General features: G+C 42.2%; 1 protein-coding gene across 12 annotated transcripts in view; it reads left to right on the top strand.

Moving 5' to 3' along the window:
* Nucleotides 1-21,560, top strand: part of ENOX1 (ecto-NOX disulfide-thiol exchanger 1) — a 541,543-nt gene that overhangs the window by 320,582 nt on the left and 199,401 nt on the right. For all 12 annotated transcript variants that reach the window (XM_059725304.1, XM_059725457.1, XM_059725449.1 and 9 more), the window contains 2 exons: nt 2,728-2,860; nt 4,070-4,207. In XM_059725304.1, coding sequence (XP_059581287.1) covers nt 2,851-2,860; nt 4,070-4,207 — 148 coding nt within the window. In that variant the 5' untranslated portion in view covers nt 2,728-2,850. The remainder of the gene's footprint in view (nt 1-2,727; nt 2,861-4,069; nt 4,208-21,560) is intronic.

Here is a 21,560-nt window from a genome sequence, read left to right as displayed (position 1 = left end):
TAAAGCTGGCAGACTACCACCATTAGTAATTTGTGGTGAATTAATTTAGGGGTCAGTAACCTACATATCCAGCTTGCAGAGCCATTTGATCTGGTCTGCAGATGTGTAGCTTTGGCAGCATTCAGTGGTGGTGGGGGAGGACATCAACAGCTATCACTTTCCTATACCATCATGTAGAAGAGAACAAGTTATGGACACTCTTCCCCATTCCACCATGGGGAAAACTGGTAGCAATGGATGCTTTGCCAGGGCTGCTGTAGGGAAAAACAATGGCAGCAGGGTGGGGAGGGGAGGGACTACCTGAACTAGGTCACAAGAGCCCACAGCCTTAAAAGGTGGCTGACTTGTGAATTAATGACAAAACTAGAGGTTCACTGTTTTATTCGTTGTTCACAGGAATTTTGACAACTCATGGTTCATTTGTGAAAATAATCACATATCTGAAAAGTTTCAGACATTTTGGTAAAAGACATAGTCAAAACAAATAGTCTGCAAGCTGTCAATAGGCTGAACATATGCTCATGAATGAGACATTCAGAAATCAGGAATAATTTCTGAATGATAAGTGAAGAGGAAGTGGACTATACTAAGTATTAGATAGCTTATGGACCAAATAATTCAACCAGTCAAAAGCATGTTAACTGAGAACATTTACAGAAGTTACATTTTTTGTGTGATGAGGCCCCTGAAAACACTCTGCAGCCATAATATAACAAACATTCACAGCTGCAGAGCAGTTACTGAAATGGCTGATCACGTGAAAATTTAACCCTTGTTGATGAGCAGGGATCCTGGCTTTCTTGGATTAAAAAAAATTCCCAATTTTTGGTTTAAAAAAAAAATGTAATCCCAAACCACATTTTTCCAAGATTTAAATGAAACACTATTATATGTATTAGTGGTTTTCATTTAAATCACAGAAAAAATGTAGATTTGGAGTTACTGTTTTTAAACTAAAAATTAGGGTTTTTTTAAATCTGAGAAAACCAGGGTCCTTGCTGAAGAAGTATCAGACGGGGCACTCTAAAGCAGAGTACCTTAGCAACTATGTAGATGGGTTCCCTATGAGGGTTAATTTTGGGCAGTTCTGCCTACATCGCATGTGGCTTTGCGTGGCTGGGCTGGGGCTTGTGCTGGTGAGCACCATCCCAGCCCTGCCCTTGGGGCTGTCACAGAGAGGAGACTGAAGACCTCTGTCTCCTCCCTGTGCAATGGGGGAAGGAAGGAGGGATGGGGGAAGGGAGCTCCCCCACCCCAACTACCCAGGTTGCAATCTTGGGGGTAGCTGGGTTGGGTTGGGTTCAATGGTCTACTGTGGAGGCCCAGTCTGGCTCCCCACAAGACCCCAGTAGAGGTAGCTGAGGGGGAGCATACATGATAGGGGGCTCCATTCTCCCGCCGCATGTGAGCATCTTGGCTGTTGTGCCTGGAGCTGGGGTGGGGAGGGCAATAGAGCCCCCCTGTCTCACAGGCCTGTCCTGCCTCTTTCCAAAACCCCATCAGAGGGAGTTGGGGGTGGCCACGTGGCAGGGGGACTCCATCCCTCCCTCTTCCCCACCCAGTCATTGCTGACAGTTGCCAGTTGGTGGCAGGTGGGGGGGAAGAAGCAAGGAAGGGACCTTACAGTGCATCGGATAACCCTGCAGTAACTACCTGTGTGCACATTTTCCTATGCCCGTGAAAGGCAACTTTTCTTATTTCATTGTGGGGTAACTCAGTGGGATCAGAGTGTGCAAAGAGGCAGTTACCACAGAGTTAAAACTGAAAGTTCAGACCCTAACTTACCTCTCAGTAACTTGTTTGTAAAGATTTTTTCAGTAAGGCAAAGCAAACATATCTAACGATTTTTTGGTGACATTACTGAGTGCTGGATTGGGCCCTTCGAGCTACTGGTTTGCCAGGCAAACATGAGACTGGAAAGGCTCCAAAGAACTCACTGCCATTGGTTACATAAGAAATGTTCATAAAAGACCTAAAATAACCTGAGATATGTGTTTTATCTCAACCAAAAAAAATGCTTTCTTTACTGTAAGGGTCATACAATGACAGCTTTTACATATTGGGTTACCTGCTTTTTTTTTTCCAAATCCTTTTTATCTGCAGTACATAGACATGAGATTCACAAACAAAAGATGCTACCTTTGCATAAAACTTCATGTTGTGACAGCAACTTAACAGCATCAAAGACATTACAAATGGAGCCTGACTCTCCACCTTCACTTCCATACTAGTGTGCTAAGGATATCACTTTTGTTCAAAACAAAGGTGTTATCCATAACTTTTCAATTCTGTTCATTTCCCAGTTTGTGCTCATTCTTTAAACCATTCTTTGGTATTTTTTCCTTCATCTAGGGATAAATTCAACAGGAGACTGTTTCCTCAAAACTCACAACATCAATTAATTTTTAAGTTTTTAAACATTCTTATGCAATCTTAAATATATTCGTTCAATTGATGCCTGCATACTGAGGAGGCTGTGTAGGCACTGATAAGACCTATTTTGTGAAGGTTTTTCAGCCAGAGGCAACACTTCTGACAGGTTCATACATGGCACTGTTAATTCAGTCAACAAGAATGCAGGTTTGTTGAAATGGTGTGCAACTAAAATGGGACTGGAGATCCACTTGTAGGTGTACAGGACCTTCATGTAAATTTTAGTTGTGATCTGTTGTTTTGAGATAATGCTCTGAAAGAAACCTTTAATGACTTTTTTGCCCCCTCTTGCAGCACTTAATGAACTGTTTGTGGACCCTACATTCAATGACATCGAGTCTCAAGATGTTACTAATATATTAGTTAACACATTCTTAGCTGAAGAAGTCAAAGAGCAACAAAAGGATTGATAAAACAATGGCTGCAGGTAAATATTTGCACTCTGCAATATTCACAAAAATATCATTAATAACCTCATATTGTTTGCCTGGGAAGCATTAGTTTTGATGGATGTTTGTGTTCAGGTGGAACTTAATGATAATTCACTGAGAGAAATGAGATTGATTTGAGCTCTTCTTATCTAAGTACCTAAGTAATGTTAAGATTTCTGTTATAAACTGTATTTAATGAAAAATGTGTCTTGCCTTTGTCTGTCTTGAAGTCTTAGAGGAGAGGTGTTCAACCTATCTGGTTCCAATAGCCAAATGAGTACTGCAGGGCTAGTGAGCTGGCCAGATCCCATATATGTTGTTCATCTGCCAGCCAGGATCAATGTGAGGGGTTAATCTGCAGTTGTGATCTCATGTGCTGGCCCAGCCCTACGCACCAGATCTGACTGTGTGCTGGCCTGACCCTGCACATGGCCCAACCCTGCATACCAGATATGGTGGTGCACTGGCTCCACCATGAGAATGCACACTGGTGGGTGCATCTAGTGCATAGGGTCACATCATCTTGCCTGTAGGGCACCCTGCAGGTCCAGAAATTTGGCAGCAGGGGGACAGAAATTAATGCTCCCACTGTTCCCCCACCTGCAAATTTACAGACCCATGGGGAGACCCACGGGCCTGATCTAGCCTGCAAACCAGAGGTTGAGCAGAGAGCACCATTATCCTTAGGGCCTTGTTACACTGTAATTTTGGGTGCCTTCTTTTAGGCAGTTTGGGCAGCAGCAGGACGTATTGCAGCTGTCAGGTGCTCTGGGGCTGCAGCGCTCATTTTGCCCAATGGGAGCAGTGAGCCAGTCCTGCACCTAGATCCTAGTTCTGCCCCTGCTCACCAAGCCTCTAGTGACAGTCAAAGATGGTTTTGCATCTTAAGGTGTGACTGCTCCACTAAGCCGAACAACACGAATCCTATTAACATTTGTGCAGCTTATAGCATAAGGTGTAACCAGGCCCCCAGGGTCTTTACTTCCACAGAGTATTTGCTACTTATTAGATAGAATTAAATGATAAGCCCAACTGAACAGAACAATATCTTCATTTATTGCTGATCCTCGCCTTCCATCTGCTTAAGTAACATGAAACACACTAACAACAAATCTTATCGTTTTTTGTTTTCATTGAGGTTTTCTTTTTTTAAAACCTTGCAACATGTTGATTTTTAAACTCAGATTTGGATTCTTTTCTGACAGCTGCTGATGGTTTGGGAAGTATCGCTATAGACACCACGCAACTTAACATGTCAGTCACTGATCCAACAGCTTGGGCTACTGCTATGAATAACCTGGGGATGGTTCCAGTAGGATTAGCTGGACAACAGCTTGTGACGGGTAAGATTTTGTTAAAGGTTTGCTGTGCAAATCTCTGGATTTTTATGTCCTTTTATAAAACATCTGAAAACCTTTCTGAAGACATGTATTTGTATATTCTGAGAACAAATTCTGTAGGAGCAAAGCTTCTCTGATTAATATTGCATGCTATGTATTAGTCTTCATGTATAATATGTACGTAATCCATACTGTATTTTAACCTTGTGAAACAGCCAGAATTCTTTGGGGGAATTAGAGTGCTAAACCATCGATCTCCAGGCTCTGTACTGGGTCAAGGCCTGGGGGGAGGGTCACATATGGGATATATTTAGTCCTTGAGAAAAAAGGGCTGATATTCTTTTCTAGCAGCTTTTCTTGAGGTTATGCCAAGGAATAGCTTGGGCACTGGCTGCAACCTCCTGACTGGAGGAAGATTGTTGTTATGCTGACAAAAGAAAAGTGCAGATAAAAATAGATGCTGAAAAAAATGTGAATCTCTTGCTCTCCACGTCAACTGATACCGTTTGCTGAGTGTAAAACAGATGCCCTCCCATCATGCTTCTGCTGTTTTTATACTTCCATAAATCAATTTTCAGAGGCTAATATCATTTGACTTCATTTCGTTTACAGCTTATGAGAGCTCTGAAATGGATCCCTTAATCTTTACAACAATAATACACAGAATGCTTTGCACGTTAGAAATATTTCGGGTTCAACCTGCTCATACTAAAGTCTACATAAGTTTTGCAATTGATTTTTACAAGGAGCTGGACTGGTTGGCATTGAATAAGATTCAGAGTCCTCCCATGAAGTAGATGTGGTGAGCCAGGTTCCCAGCTGTCATAATTCAACAGAGCTCTGGGTCTGCCTCATCATGGACTTGTGAAGTTTAAATTTGGTCAAATGCATTCCTTTCTGAATGGAATTAAGCCAGCATATGGCAGCTGACAGTCTGGCTCAGAATTAGTTCTTGCGCAGAAGGGTGACAGTGAGTTGGTCCAGATCAGGAGTACAGTTCATGCAGATCATGAGTGGATTCCCAGTCCTTGTTCTCACCATTAGCTATCCAACATTCCCAGTATACAACCTTATCCTGTTGCAGACACTTTCTCCTTTTACTGCATTGGTGCTGAGGTCTGTAAATAAGCCAGAGGGCTACACGGTAGTCTGAGCAGTACATCCTTTGAGAGAGCAGCATATTAAACTAATGCTTGTGAAATGTATAGGCAGGAACAGGGTGCATCATATAGATTCCTCTCCCTGAAGCCAATGGAAATTGCATTCTTCCATGTTTCTGATGTTCAGGGTTCTGCCTATATGGAACCTAGAACAATCCCTGCAATTTTGAATTGATTGGATATGTTGATTTAGAGCTACTGCATGACAGAGAGACCGAAAGACTAATAAAGAAATGCCATCAAGATGAGGACAGGGCCTCAAACATATTCTTCCCTCCAAAACAAACATAAAATAAAAATACCCTTTAAATATATTTTACTAAACTTTGACAGAATTATCTCCAAATCTAGAAATGATTTGATTTGACATCAGAGGCATGTTCTTCTGCTTCCTTTAATCAGTGCTGCAGTTGTACTTTAGCCCATCAACTCATGTGCCCCCTCTTTCCACGGCTCCAGCTTTTGTGCAAATTCTGCCCTTGGCTTCTCATATGCAGTCATCACTAAGGCAAAGATATTTACGTAGGCAGAAATTTGTATAATTCACCTGTTGGAGGAGCCCAGAGATTTCACCGTCACCCTGATTGTTATTCTGTTTGCCTTCTTAACTATTGAGTAAGCGTGAAATAAGTAAAAAATATTTATGACTTAACAGGAACATCTCCTTATTTCTGTTTAGGAATAGAACAGTCCCCTTTTCTCATCCACTTTGCTTTTCACTGTATAAAACATTGTATCATGTACATCCTCTGCTAAATTTGTGCTTTGGCATTTTAGGGTGAAGTCTCATGTTATTTTTGACTGTACTAAGGGCACTTAAAATGTGAGTGTCTGCAGGTTAAAGCTTGTTAACTTGTGCTAAGTGTCCTGTAAGCATCTCAAACTTATGCCACTTCAGGCAAGGGTTAACTTTGGGCCATGCTCAAGTTAGCATAACTTCAGTTTGCTCCATGGAGATCAAACAAGCAACCTGCAGTCCTCCCAGCCCTCCCCAACCCAGAGCAGAGCTGGAGCCCAGGTGTCTAAGTCTTAGCTATGCCCCTGCTCGCCAGCCCTCTAGTGGCAAGTCAGAGTTGTGTAGGCAAGAACACTTTTTTGAAACCTTAGGCTAAATACAGACATTTGGGGAGGTTAAATTGGCCACCCAATTTAAATTTAACTCGTCCCAGTGCTGACCTTACACTTACAGACCCAGTCTCAGTGACCAGAATTCAATCTAAATCTGTAACTGTACAGAAATTCCATGCATACAAATGGTCTAAAAAGTGCGGAACCTGGTTTAAGATAAAATTGGATTGATGTAGTATAAAACTTACTCGATTTAGGTCAAACCAGTGCATGGAACTTTTATACACTTTCCCTGTGCATCCTCGGGGCTGGGAAAACCCAGTCACTGGCCTCAGCCCTAGGGCTGTACTTTTCATGTCCCCTCCTCCAGCACTGGGCTGTTTTTTGGCCCCTGGTCCCTTCCCCCCCAGCCCTCCCCCCCCGGATCAGTCAGCCTCCCCCTCATTTCTGCAAGCTGCTTTTATCAGTGTTCACCACTGCTGGAGCTGAACAAGTATGGGGGGATGATAAGTGTGGTGATGAACAGGGGCGTAGGTTCACCAGGGTCACTGGGGGGCACAAAATAGCCTGTGATTCCCCCAAGCTGCCCTGAAGCTCCTGCAAGTACCCTGATCCTATCAGACATTTCCAGACCCTGGCAACATCCCACAGATCATGCCTGCCCCCTGATCCCATCCGTAAGTCATACCTGCGCCTCCCCCACTCCACCTGTGGGTCATACCTGACCCTCTACCCCACCCATGGGTTGCCCCTCCACACCACCCATGGGTTGCACATGCCCTCCCATCCCCTGGTGGACCCCAGATACCCTGCTGCTAGCCCTTCTGTCCCAACTTACCTGATATCAGGCAGCGATTTGGAATCGATATGACCACCCCTGTTGTCAGTACATAGCCTTAATGTGAAGCAGCTCACAGCATGTTCTAACTTTAACACCACATAACATTCAACAGATTTAGTATGGTAACTTAACATGTAACTTCACCCTTACATTTTTCCCTATGATTTATAAGTTTTTGATGGTTTTCACCATGGCAGATCCATGATTTTTGCAACAATTCACCATGAAAAGAATTACAGCCATATTTCATTATAGTACATTTGCTGTACCTGCATTGAACTACAATTTATGTCCACTGTACTAGCCTAAGTGTTGAAATAATCTTTAATCCTTCCTGACTCTATTGTTTATTGTTTTTATTAATCCTACAAACAGAGTAGACTTCTTTAGCATTCATATATTGCTTTCTATACCCTTCATTTTGCCTTCAGAGCAGTGTTCCCCCTCTGCTGTTCCTACATTTGATCTGCTAAAAGTTTTTACAGTTTTTTACTCATTTCTTCAATTGTTATTAATGTAAATGTAGTGCAATAGTTTGGAACTTTTGGCCTGTGGTAGAAGTGTGCTGACCGCTTTGCAGTCTGCAGGGCTGTCTCCTGGACTAAGTTTGTAGAAGTGACAGCTCAAGCTTCTGCAATATCTGGCCAATATTCTTAAAACAGTCTGGGATGTAGGCTGTCTGTTCTTGGTGACTAATCAATTTTAAGGACTGCTAACCTTTTAATACCAGTTTAGATGTTATCTATACTCTATTTAATTCTTTATCTCCTAGTGCTGTAAAATTGGATTTTTGATCTGGGAAGATGTCAAAGCCTTTCATTTGTAAAGATGGATTCTTGTTAATAAATGTATAGTGTCTCTTGTTTCCTATATCCTTTGCTTCTACGTCATGTTACTGAGAAAGCTTCCTCGATAATATTTGGCAAGTGCACTGCACGTGAGTGAATGTATCCATGCAGACATTATTTGTGTACAATTTATGCAATGAACTATAGTATAATAACTAATTTTAGTTAAATTATTCAAGTTTGATGTGGCTTACTAATGGTTAAATAGGCCTTTTCATTTTAAACCTCATCTTTCCAATAAGTTATGCACTTAAAAAAAAAAAATTAATTACCTTTTGGGGCGAAATTTCTCATGTCTAGTTTGAGCCCAGAGGTAAAAAAATTCTGGAAAGTTTCAAGAAATCTGCTAAACAACTTTTGAATTATCCAAGCATTAAAATTAGAATTTTCCTTGCTTTGAGACTTTGAGAAATACTTTCTGGGGAAATACGTCCTTCAATATTTCTTTCTTTTTTTTTTTTTACTGTTTGTTGTATTTACAGGGATATTGGGACAGGGGGTAATAATCTCAGATCAGAGAGGGTTTTAGCTTAATTTTATAGTGGGAATTTTGCAGGGTCATTTTAGCTGAATACTGTCCTCATGTTTGCCTTTGTCTCAGCACTTGGCATCAGATCACCCTGTTTTTTGAAAGAAGACAGGCTGCCTGATGATCAATTTACTTTTCTTTCTTTCTGATTTTTTTTTCCCCTGAGTCATCATGTAGTAAAGTATGAAGTAGTTTTGAAATTCTTTTATCATAAGTGATTTTGAAGGCTTAGACCAGTGGTATTAAACCTGCACCAGGCTAGATCTGGACAGTGGTTCTCCTCCCAAGCTGGATCTGCAGGGACAGTGGCTGCAAAGGCAGCTGGATCTGGCAATGGCATTGGCAGATTGGGGTCCAGTATGGCAGGGTGAGTTTGCCTGTGTCACAGCCCTTGCTCACACCCTCTGCCATCAATGACCATGTCCAGCAGAGCCCAGGAACTCCAAATTCTGCAGCATGCCATGCTGTCTCTAGACATGCCCCCAGCGTCTAGTAGTCCTCTAATAGCCCAATGGGCCACATGAAACAGCTCTGGGGGTAATTTGTTTGACACCCCTGGTTTAGACTTTTGATTAACAAACATTTCCTTTTAAGTGAATCTAAGATGGCAGGTAGGCAAAAGATTTGATATAAAAATAAAAGTGAGGATTGCTATAGGTGTGTAAACGTCACAAGCCTTCTAGACTTCTTTGAGCTCATTTTTACACATACAGCATGCACAAGCAAAAAACACAAGTTCAGAAATTTGTGAAGAGAGCTTGATTCATAGTTGAAGACTTCTGTTGCATGATGTACTATTAGTTAAACTGTCTGCCTGAAAATTGATGCCCTCTACACATCAACAGAACTGATACATGGGGTAACAGTAATGCAGGCTTCCCTACATCAGTCCCACTACAAACCTCAAACCAGGAAATGGACATTTACTGCAGTCCCCAGTCTTGATTTTTCCTTAGTCAGCCTTTGACCAGTGATAAAGAAGCAGTGGTAAATCAAGAGACCACTGACAGTTTTGAAACTTAGCAGCCGGTGTACCAAAAGGTGTAGAAATATCTTATGCCATTTAAAAGCTGGGTTTATTATGCCTTAAGACATGTGTTTGAAGCACTATAGGTTGTGAAATATTAGATACTAAAAGCAAGTCTCTGATTTATCCTCTTTCTTTTTAGTCCCACACTTGATTTCTGACCAGATTTCAGAGGAACATAGAAACTGTCATAGTGAATCAGACCACCTACTTTGGTATCCTGCCTTTGATAGTGTTCAGAGATTCATGCTGTACAGTAAGCATGTATGGGATAACCAGGGGTCCTTTTCATCTGTGAATCATAAAGCAAAAGGTTTACTATGCATTCCAAAATTTTATTAGCTCACATTCTCCAGTTCGTTGGAATAACGGTGGAATACAGAACCAGGGCTAGAACTCTAGGGCTAGGGACAGACATTCAAAAAGCCTGAGCCTGAATTGATTCAATCTTTGCAGGTTAGTCTAACCTGGCTAGGCTAAATTGGTTTGTAAGCATACAAACATCCCCTCTGGACTGAAGAAATTCAGGCACATGCCTGCAGTGGCTCAGGCTAGAAGCCGGGGGGGAGGGTGCTAGAGCAGCCCTCCCTTCCCTTCTACAGTGCTAAAATAAGGTGGGGCATGGCCAGGCCCTGGCAGGATGCTCAGATTAGGGAGGGGTTCCCTCCCTCCCCCCATCGCTATTGATAACACAGCATTGAGTTGCACAGCAGGGAATTACACAGGGAGTTCTTAGCATTTACCACAACATCAAACAAAACATCAACCTTTCTCATTAGTTCAAGCTCTTCTTTAACAACATTTTCCAAGGAAGGAATGGAGGGACAGTACCAGTTGCCTGTTGATTAGCTCCAAAAAGCCCTAAACCAACACTGTCCTGTCTGCCTTTTCCACTCTCCCACAGCACAGACCATAGCCAGCATGTGGTATGCTACCTAATTCTGAGAGGTGCCTGTGTAAGGCAGAGGGAAGCGGGGAATCCCTGCTTGAGCAGGGGGAAGCCAGGTAGATGCCTGTAGTCTGTGTCAGAGCTCCAGCCAGAGAGCAGAGGTGCGGGGCCAGCTCTGCTGTGGAGCAGAGATCCCAACATAGAGAGCATGCTGGGTTGCTGGAGGACTCTGATTTAACTCAAACCAGGAAGGGATGTGGGACAGACATTGGATAAACCAGTTTGACCCAAATCAGTTAAGTCTGATACTATAATCAACCAGGTGTATCTGAAATCAGTTTCAGCCATTTTCAGAATTGGTTTACGTGCACTGAACATCTGTTCTGTTACAGGTTTAAACCAGTTTCTGATCACTTAAACCAGTTTATGTGTAATGTCTGCCCCTAGCCTAGGAAAGCAGCTTGGTGTTCCAGGTTCCAAATGTTATAAAACATTTTACTACATAATATGAATTACCATTGCATTTCTGGCATGGAAATGTGTTTGCCCACTCCACACCCCAGTGGGCTTAAAGATCACTTAATCCAATAAATTTATTTTGGAAGAAATGAAAAGCAGATTCAAGTGCTGTTTGCAAACATGAAAAATGGACTCAGCTAGGCTCTGACTTAAAAAAAATTCCCTCAGTCTTCTGCCACATCGAAGAGGCCATGAGGCCTCACCTCTCTTCTACAATGTGTTTGCCGAAGCGTGACCACAAAATTGATTCTGGACCACAAAGCATTTTTCCTAAGGTCAAGTAATACTGTTTTACTAATTTACATGTTATTGAAGCAATTAACTCCTTATTTTGATTTTGTACTATTTTTGTAAGTTGAATGAAGGGCGGGGGGAGAAAGAAAAAGGGATTTAATAATCATGGCAAAATGATCTTGCCTAGCAATTCCCCCAGAGAAAGATAATATAGAGTGAGCACTATTGAAGACCCTGAGAGGAGGTGACTTGACCTGCACAGCTGGCCAGAATGCTATCCCACATCCCAATGGATTCACTTCTTTTTCTTTTGTGGTATCTCCATTACTTGAAGTTTGTGATCATCAGTGCCCACTGTATATGGTCCTCAGCTAGTCGCTCTCCAGATGATCAGTCCCTTTATTCAGCCCACAGTATTATATTGTTCATCCAAGATCTTCTTTTTGCATTTGCTGTTCTGCTGTCACCTTTGTCTTCCACTACCTGTAAAGAGGCATTGCTATGAGTGAAACATTCTCAGTGAAAGGCATTTTTCTTTTCATAAGGTCCTTGTTTAATACTAACATCCAATCTGTTCACTGGCTACATGGTCCATCCATAGGAGGTTTCAAATTCTTTTGTAGCACCATAACTTAAAACATTGAATTTTCTGTACGAAAGATGGTTTGAACATCCAGGTTTCACAACCAGACTTTAACACATACCAGATGTATGTTTTTAAGAGGATAAACATCTGATTAAAATACTGTGCACCCTCCTGCTCATATCTTGCTGATTGCAGTGAGCTTTATTTGGGAAGGAATACAGTCTACTGACACCACGTTTAAATGAGCTAAGCTACAGAGCAGAAAACCCCAAAGGAACACTACAGAAAATAAATGAGTATAGTTTTCGGTTTCTATTCCAGTTCTGCACCTTTACAATCATTATTCTGGAAATGTTCAGTTTTATTAAAGGGGAGGAAGAGCAAGGATTGACAGTGTCTATTTCCCAAATAGCCAATGAGGATAATCAAAGGAAAGAGGCACAAAATGTACCCTAAAGGAGAGTAGAAATATAAAGCCTCCATACTACTAAAACTCTTCTTACATTGTCAAGAACTGAAAAAGCATTAGGAATGAAAGAGAAGAGGTACTGTCATAATCCCAATATGTAGAATCACTGGGTACCTCACTAAAGAAATTTCCCCATATTAGTGTAACTGGTTGGTTTTTTCATTGACCTGAAAAGCACCTGCCGAGTTAATCACAGTTTCTGTCATGTGAGTGTTACTCAAGGAGGCTTCACACCAGGAGACTTTAAAGTACTAAGAACAAACACAGCTAGGATACAAAAAGAGAGAGAGAGAGAAGGCCAAAGGGAGGGAAAATGTGGCTGAGAAAGTAAGTGCCTTTGACACACTATTCAGTGTAAAGTGTATCTCTTAGGTCATGTGAAGTATGTCCTCTATATTAGTCCTTAATTGAGGCTAAGGATAAAGATAATGATTAAAATTAGTCAAGCACTCAAAGATGAGCTTTGTAGTTTGTTTTATATTGAAACTTTGTTAATAGGGGCTGAGTGGCCCAAAAGACCAAGATGAGAGGGCCGAGCAAGGGCATCTCAGCACATTTGTCAGCTGAAGGGACGAATTTAGCCCCAAACCCCAAACTGGATATTTTTTAACTATGTTGCCCTACACTTTTCTGCTGTTTTTTTACTAGTTTGTGTCAAGACAGTTTAAACTCTTTTTGGGGGAAGGAAAATATTTGGTAGAGCTCTCTCATTATAAAGTATCAGGTACATTAATGATGCCACATAAAAATATTTTTTAAATTCCAGTCTGCTATTATTTACAACACAAAAATTCTGAGTGGGGTTTTTTTTGCTAAAATAAAAAATAAGTTACATAGAAAAAAAACATCTATTTTATGTTGAGGATTTATAAATATATATATTTTCATTCTTAGCTTCATTTGGGGAATTGTCTCATTCAATTAAAAATTTTATCCTGTGTTTTTACACTCTTAATTTAAAAAAACAACAAACTAACAACCCCTGCCCCAACCAATGACCAGCTTTACCACCACCACTGCATAAAATAAGATAGCATGCTGATTGTGAGAGTTTCATACCAAACATTCATAATGGAATACAGATTAATTGCAGGAAAGAAGTCTGTAGCTTTCTAGCCTCCTTATGGTGAGATAAAGTACTGATTAAGCCAATGCTTTGCTAATATGGTTTTGTTTTAGATAAATAATGGATTTACCTCACTTTCTTACCAGTTCCCATGCTTTTGTGGTAGTAAATGTGCTACATCACCAGCCGGGTACATAAAGGTAGTGTTTTAGTGAACATGAATTTACCAGGACTGCTTTTAATGGATTTAATGGAGAAAAAAATAAAATTTAGTGTATCAGTTATACTGAAATACTCCCTACCATGTATTTAGATTTTCTTCTAAAATATTAAAAGCTACAGTATTACTGTGGTTTCATTAACTTTGATATAACATCTTGTACAATAATGAGGCAGGCAAACTCAGAGTCACTGTTCTCCACTGATAAGGAACATAAGGAATTTTACTGGAAAAAAAGCCATCTTGAACCTAAATGCTTTTTAATTAATCTTCCTATTCTCCTCACCACATTATGTATCATTTGTATTAGGAAAGTGCTTTAAGGGCAGGAGTCCCTTATCCTAGGCACTGCACAAACATGTAAGAGTCAGGCCCCTGCTACACGTTACACTTAAGGAGTGATTAACGACTTAATTACTCCTTAAATTTTAACCTGGCCACACGTTCAATCATGACATGTAAAATGAGGAATAAGCCACAAAATTATTCCAAAAAAATGTGTAATAACTTTATGGCTAGGTCCAGTCATGCCATTAATTGAACTTGTGGTTGGGTGTGCCCCCTGGCTGGGAACCCTGTCAGCTGATGGGACCTCCAGCCATGGAGGCACAATGTGCTCTCCAACAGCAGGAGCCCTATCAGCTGAGCCTGTAGCTGATTCTGGCTCCCAGCAATGGGGGCACATGGCTGCAGATGGGAGCCTGTAGCTGGCCTGGGCTCCCATCCATGGGAATGCACCAAGCGCCCCCGCAGCTGGGAGACAGGGTCAGTTGACGGGGCTCAGAGCTGCAGGAGCACTTGGTGCACCCCCACAGCTAGTAACCACATCAGCTAAAGGGGACTCCCAGCCATGAAGCTTGCTACTCACCACACGATCACAATTCCGGGCTCCCCCTGCACTGGCGATAAGGTGTGATGGGGTCTGATGAGCAATCCCACAATCACATCTTCTGCCATGGCAGGAAGGAAGTGGCAATTGCATGGCAATTGTATGGCATGGCAGGAAGTGCAATTGTGCATCAGATCCCATCATGCCTTTACCTGCATGTCTGGAGTGGCTCTCAGACCTTGGCCAAGTACTAACAATCTAAGTTCAAGACAGTAGGCAAGGAGATAAAAAAGGTGAAGGGACACAAGGAAAGAATGAGACAATACAAGTTGTTGTGGAGAGCAGCAGTTAAGTAGAAAAGCTGCATAAGTATTTTCTGTTCTGTTTTGTAGGTGTTAAGGAATGGAATAGTTTTAAGGAGGGATTTGATGGAGGGCAATAAGAGAGAAAAAAAGATGCTTTGCAGGTATTTAGAAGGAGCTCCTTGCAGCCTGGGAGAAAGCACAACCGTGCCTGTTGGAAAACATTTAAATGAGTAATCAAGATGGGCATAATTTACAGAACAAAGATCGGGATTAAGATTTTGACATCATAGAGAAGGTGAGGTGATGATAGGCATGCTTCATGTCTCATTGATAATATATTCCTTCTCTATAATCTATTTCACCAGAGAATAAAGTATGAAATAATTATGGCCAGCTCCCCTGTTCACTATACATTTCCTAATAGTTAGATTTTTTGTCATTAGAGATGTATTTATCAATTTTGTTTATCCTTTTCAGATTTTATAGGGCTAGAGTTTTAGGCATAAATTTTGCATTTGCAGGATTGGGCCTTTACATAAATGTGGTCCACAGGACCTTCTTGTCTGGGACAAATTTGATACTTATGCTATTTCAAGCCTTATTTTTTTAACCTTTAAAATTTTTATATAAAATATTTTAAAGCTTCTTATTCCAAAGAGGGAAACAGTAAAAAGAAAACAACAAATATCACAAAAACAATAAACCCCCAAATGAGGAGGTCAGGAGAGAGAAGCACGGCCAGTTTGAAATTACTCCTAATACCCAGGGCCAGATTCTGAAAGCGACTGAGATGCCCCTTTCAGTGTGGCCCATAATGCCTATTTCTACATGAAAAACTAACTACTACTCTTTAATGGACTAAGTTCCAGGCAGTTGTCCACTTTTCCCTTAACTGAACTAAAAAGACTTCTCTTTTTAGCAGCCTACCTAGAACCTGGAGGGAACATCATGGGTTGCAGGAGCAAATAGCTTAAAGGATGCACCTGGAAAATCAGTGTTGTGTGCAGATGGCTAGGAATGGAAGCTGCAGCTGGAACAGCTCTTGGAATAGCTGATTTTAATTAGAGCGGGGTCCTTTCATGCTATTAGCCAGAACTCGGTGTATGAAACAGTCTTGACTGAAAGTTCATTCTCGTTACTCAGTACCCCGTGTAAAATAAAATACCTACTTCAGCTTTACCTACATATGTTGCCTTTTAACTCTATGTCCCTTCAATCCATTCTGTCTAATTACCTCAAGCAGATAATAAAGCTTAATTTTATAATAAACCTTAGCTAGTTCAGGCATGTCACCACTGATTTATCAACTCCCCAAACTAAAGACTTTCAGTCTCAAGACTAAAAGCATTTCTGGCTATAGTTCCAGGTATTTGTGTTGAGTTTTGAATCAAAATACATCTTAGAATGCACAGGTTATATTTTTAATAAATAAAAGATATACATATTTCATGGTTTTTTAAAATCAAATTGGAATTTATTTTAGAATTAGGGCAAAACAGAACAGCCTAAGCATGCAGAAGATTCTTGACCAGTACTTATGACATGACCAGTCCTAGTGGAGCCAATGGTACTGCTCACATGACAAAAGACTAGGGCTAGCAAGTCTGACTATAGCAATTTTACAAAAAAACCCAACAAATCCTACTTTTTTGTAGTTTTCTTGACAGAATTATGATTTTTTTATTGTTTTGGACACATTTCTTAATGGAAAATTTGTGCTTTCTTCTGCATATTGTTTGAACCTATTGGCCATTTTTTTTTTTACAATTTTTGACCAGTATCTGGCCAATTGACTGAACTTAATCTGACCAGTCAAATGGCCAGATATTAGTCAAATACCGAGTTGTACAAAAGACAAGTCATGTGAGCTAGTTGGCAGGACTAAACCTAAGAATATGAATCTCCATGAAAGGTCAATGCATTTTTTTGTGTAACGAATTGCATCAGTGATGCCTGACAAGATGACAGGCAGTGCTACATACAGATACACACTTTGGAAACGTGAAGGTGCAATGCAAGGAAACAAAGTAATAACCACACAGTGTACCTTTGAGACTGCCTCTCTTCTCGTGTGTTACCTCAGCAGCAGTTGAGCTCAACTGGGACATTTGAGCTTGCTGTCCTTTGAAGTGTGCATCTAGGGGATTGAAGTTGGAAATTCTCAGTAGAGGGCTTTTTACTGTAACTCCTTTAACTAATAACAGTTGTGTTCTTTCTTCAGTGCTTACTGCCACTTCATTCCCCTGATCTCGAGTTTCCGATCAACGGAGCAACGGGGAAGGTTTGAATACAATCTTACTTTCCAGTCAGCATATATTTCCTAAGGAGAATTAGCACCTTGCAGCTACAGGGAATAGCAACAAAAAAAGCATTACGCTGTTCTAAGAGTCTCATACAGAGACATTGTATGAGACTCACTTAATTTTATATTCTGTCCTACTGTTAGTTTATTACACTGGTCCTCTTTTCTTAGATCTGCTCACAGTGAGTTACTGCCTTATTTTTTCACTGTTTCCTAAATCCTTTTCCTTATTAGAAGTCTGCAAGATTGTTAGATTTAACAGATGCTCCATAGGTTGGTTCCTTGCTATGAGGTAAATTGCTTTACATTTTTTTACATTGAATTGCACTGGACTTCTGCAGGTCCAGTCCCCTAAGTGATTCAAATGTCTTGGAGCCTGATCACATTGCTTCTTATTATTTGCTGAGATTCTCATTTTTGTTTCAGCTGTAACCTTTGAGTTCTTGTTTTATGATGCATCCACATTTGTATGCAGTAAATTAGAAGCACAAGAAGTCTTCTGGAGTACTCTACTTCACTCATAATATATTTACAATTGGAAAATGACAAAACTGCTGTTAAAATGTAATTCTGTTCTGAAAATAATGCCAGAGGCTCAATGTTTATTGTGGTCCAATGACTCCATGTAAAATGGTTTCAGGTTACAAGTACAGCAAACTTATCTTGGGAGCTAAAGGGTAACTTGTATTCTGTCCATCTGTTTTCTTCATCAGCAAAAAGCAAGTAATAATATTTTGTTTTTGGGAACCTCATTGTCTCCCCTGGGGTTCCAGAGGTGTAAATAAAAGGAGATTTTGATTCTGCGAATTGACTGAGTTTGCAATTCTGCTGGTGACACATGAACCTGAATAGAACCCAGTTTTACTTCTCTCAAGTTTATTACCTCTGCAGAGCCAATGGGAATAAAACATTGTAAAAACTTTTATTTTTGTGACTAAAATAAACAGAAGTGGCTGTGAACGCATAAGCCAGATGAGGGCTGGCTCTTGCACAGAAACCTTTCAAATCTGCTCTTGCCCGATATCCCTGCCTTCTTTCTTCCCAGGGCTCAGCCCAGCTGAAATCCATGTACTACTTGGAGCAAAAGCTCCAGTCACCCTAAACGGAGTAGAGAAGAGGCAGGGTCATGGCCAGGTCCTCTATTAGTCATGCACACATGCATGCACTCTGCTAGGAAATGAATTCTGTACACTCCTAAGAGCTGGTGCAGGCAGTGTATTCTTTCTGTTAATGCAGTGCTCTCAGTTCAGGCCTGTGCATTTCTTTCAGAATTGGGCCCACAGGGAATAGATAATCATGAGTAAGAAGGAACCATTTTAACAGTCACTTTTGCAGAGTAGAGTCACTGTTTGAGCTAGTTTCATGCCCAGTACTCTCTACTTCCTCTTCTATGACTCTTAGTCATTAATCTGTACTGTGAAAACTTGCAAATGCTTTTTTGCAAACCTAAACAAATGTTCTGCTTCCACAATTACTTCCCTTGTCATTTTCAACCATATTGTCTTCAAAAAGAATTTCAACAGAATAGTTAAGCTTGACTTCACATCCCTTCCCCATCATCCTTTCAATCCTCCTTGTTCAGCTTTAATCAAATTTGACTTTTGTTGGTTCCTTCCTCTATACCTCTAAAACCCTTTTTTCCCATCTTGTGCCTTGCAGTCAGTTTAACTCCTAAATTAAGGCGTAGGCATGTTTGATCATTTTACCCTTGGTATCATAGGTATATGCACTCACTTGAATGTGTATGTGGAATAGGTGGGGGAGATATCACCACTATTTTATAACGTGACCTGCCTAAATTAAACCGATCATTCCAAATTGTTTCTCTGATCTCTTTTCAGTATGTTTTCCAAAGAAGTTGAATTCAAGGCCAAACATTCTTTTTGTTTTATGAAGTTTCCCAAATATCCAGTTAGGGCTAAGAACTATTTCTCTGGAATTAAATTAATTTTGGCATAGTTGGCACTGATCCATAAAGTCGTAACTGAGCTTCCAGAGTAAAGGGGTGTTGGTTATAGCTGTTTTGGTCTAAGGACATTAGCAGACAAGGTTCTTCAGGTAAATGTAATATCTTTTATTAGACCAACTAAATAGTTGGAAAAATTGTTCTTTGCAAGCTTTTGGGCACAAACACCCTTCATCAAGCACAGGGAGAGTATGCTGTTGTTTATGTGCTGATGTTTGTGTGACACAGGCTAGAGACAGACATTCAAAAAGCCTGAGCCTGAATTGATTCAATCTTTGCAGGTTAGTCTAACCTGGATAGGCTGAGCTGGTTTGTAACTGCAAAGACATCCCTTCTGGACTGAAGAAATGCAGGCACATACCTGCAGTGGCTCACGCTAAAAGCTGGGGGGCACTAGAACAGCCCTCCCTTCCCTTCCAAAGTGCTGAGCGGGGTGGGGGAGGGCATGGCCAGGCCCCAACAGGATGCTCTGATTAGGGAAGGGTGTCCCGCCTGGCCCATTGTTCTTGATAGCCCAGCAGGGAGTTGATAACACAGTGTCTAACACCCCTAATTCAGTGTATATCAGCCCATGAAGAAAACAAAAGCCTCTCTCATTAGTTCAACATCTTCTTAAGCAATTTTTTCCAAGGAAGGGATGGAGGGACATTACCAGCTACTTGTTGATTAGTTCCAAAAAGCCGTAAGCGGGTACTGTTCTCTCTGCCTATGTTCTGTCTGCCTTACACAGAGACCTCTCAGCATTAGCTAGCTTACCAAATGCTGGCTATGGTGGGTGTGGGAGAGGGGAGGGGGGAATCTCTGCTTGAGCAGGGAGTGGTGAGGGGGGGCATCTGGCAGGTGCTGCTGTGCCTGCCATCTTTGCCAGAGCTCCAGGCAGGGAGAGAGGGGAGGGGACAGCCCTGCTCTCTGGAGCAGAGAGCACTGCCCACAGCTGCAAAGCATCTGGGATGCTGGGGGACTCTGGTTTAAGTTAAATCAGGAAGGGGTTTGGGACAGACACTGCATAAACCAGTTAGAGCTAAATCAGTTAAGTCTGATGCTACATTCAACCAAGTTTATCTCAAACTGATTTAATCCATTTTCAAACTGGTTTATGTGCTCTGAACATCTGTTCTGTTACAGGTTTAAACCAGTTTCTGATCATTTAAATCAGTTTATGTGTAATGTCTGTCTTTAGCCACAAACCCAAGCAGACTCTCCCTATACCTGAAGAAGGGTATTTGTGACCAAAAGCTTGCAAAGAACAATTTTTCCAACTATTTAGTTGATCAAATAAAAGATATCACATTTACCCAAAGCTTACACTGTCTTCCAGTGTAAATGCATTTTTGTATGCATAGGAAAGAAATATAACAGCTATCTCAAAATTAGCAGGGGAGACTGGGAAGTGAGGTGGAACTTTCACAGATCTAGAAGTGAATTAGAGAAGGAGTTTTTGAATTAAAACTAACCAGGAAAGTGTCCAGAATTCAAAACTCCTCTAGCTTTTCTTCTATCCATTTGCTGCTGTAGGAGAGATGAAAATCTGACTTGCTAGCAGCTAGACCAGGGGTGGGCAAAATACAGCCTGAAGGCCAGATGCGGCCCATGAGGTCATTTTGTCCAGCCCACGGGGCCCCTAGAATTTTTTTTAAAATTAATATTTATTTGCCTCTGGCTCCAGTCAAAACTGACAGGAGCCAGGGGCAGTAGGACCCAACAGAAGCCACAACAGGCCCCTGGAAGAGCAGGGCCCCCCCAGCCCTGTCCCCCCCAGCTGGAGGGATTATGAGACTGTTCTCGCCTGTGCTGCAGCGGGAAGCTCAGGTAAGAGGGAGTCAGGGGGCATGCTGGTCTCCATCAGGTCACAGGGCTGGGGTGGTGCTGGGAGCAAGGGGGTGCATGGGATCCAGCGCTGCCAGGGCCCAGAGCAGGGTGGCTCCCCTCTCTCCCTACTAGGGCAGCCCAGCCCAGCTCCATAGAGCCCAGGCAGTTGCACCCCGGCTCCTGCCAGCCTGCTCTGGGCCCTGCCGGCACTGGCCCCGGGGCAGTGCGTGGCTGTTGCTGTCTCCCAACCCCCCTGTCCAGCACTGGGGGCAGCACAGGGGGTGCCTGGAGCTGCTGGGGGTGGCATGACCTGGCGGGGACATGGCCCGGGCATGGGGAGGCAGCGCGGAACTTCCATCCCGTGCCTGAGGCTTGGGGCAGCAACAGCCCAGCTGCCCCCACCCTGGGAGGCTCCAGTGGGTGATGCCACCCCAGGAGGAAGGCTTGGGCCTCCCCACCCCTCAGGGGCCCAGCAGCAGCTTGCTCCCTGGCCCCAGGATGGGTAGGGAGGCTGCAACAGGAGCAGAAGTGGATCCGTGGCTCCACTCCAGGTCCTGGCACAGCCTCCCGCCTGTCCTCGGGCTGGGGGGCAAGCTGCTGCCAGGCTGCTGGGCCCCTGCAGGGCGGGGGGACACAGGCCTTCCCCCCCCCAGGATGGTGGCACCCGCTGAGGATGCTCGTGGGCGGGG

Source organism: Alligator mississippiensis, chromosome 1 (assembly GCF_030867095.1).
Source record: "Alligator mississippiensis isolate rAllMis1 chromosome 1, rAllMis1, whole genome shotgun sequence".
Lineage (NCBI taxonomy): Eukaryota > Metazoa > Chordata > Crocodylia > Alligatoridae > Alligator > Alligator mississippiensis.
This window is presented reverse-complemented; position numbering and strand designations above follow the sequence as displayed.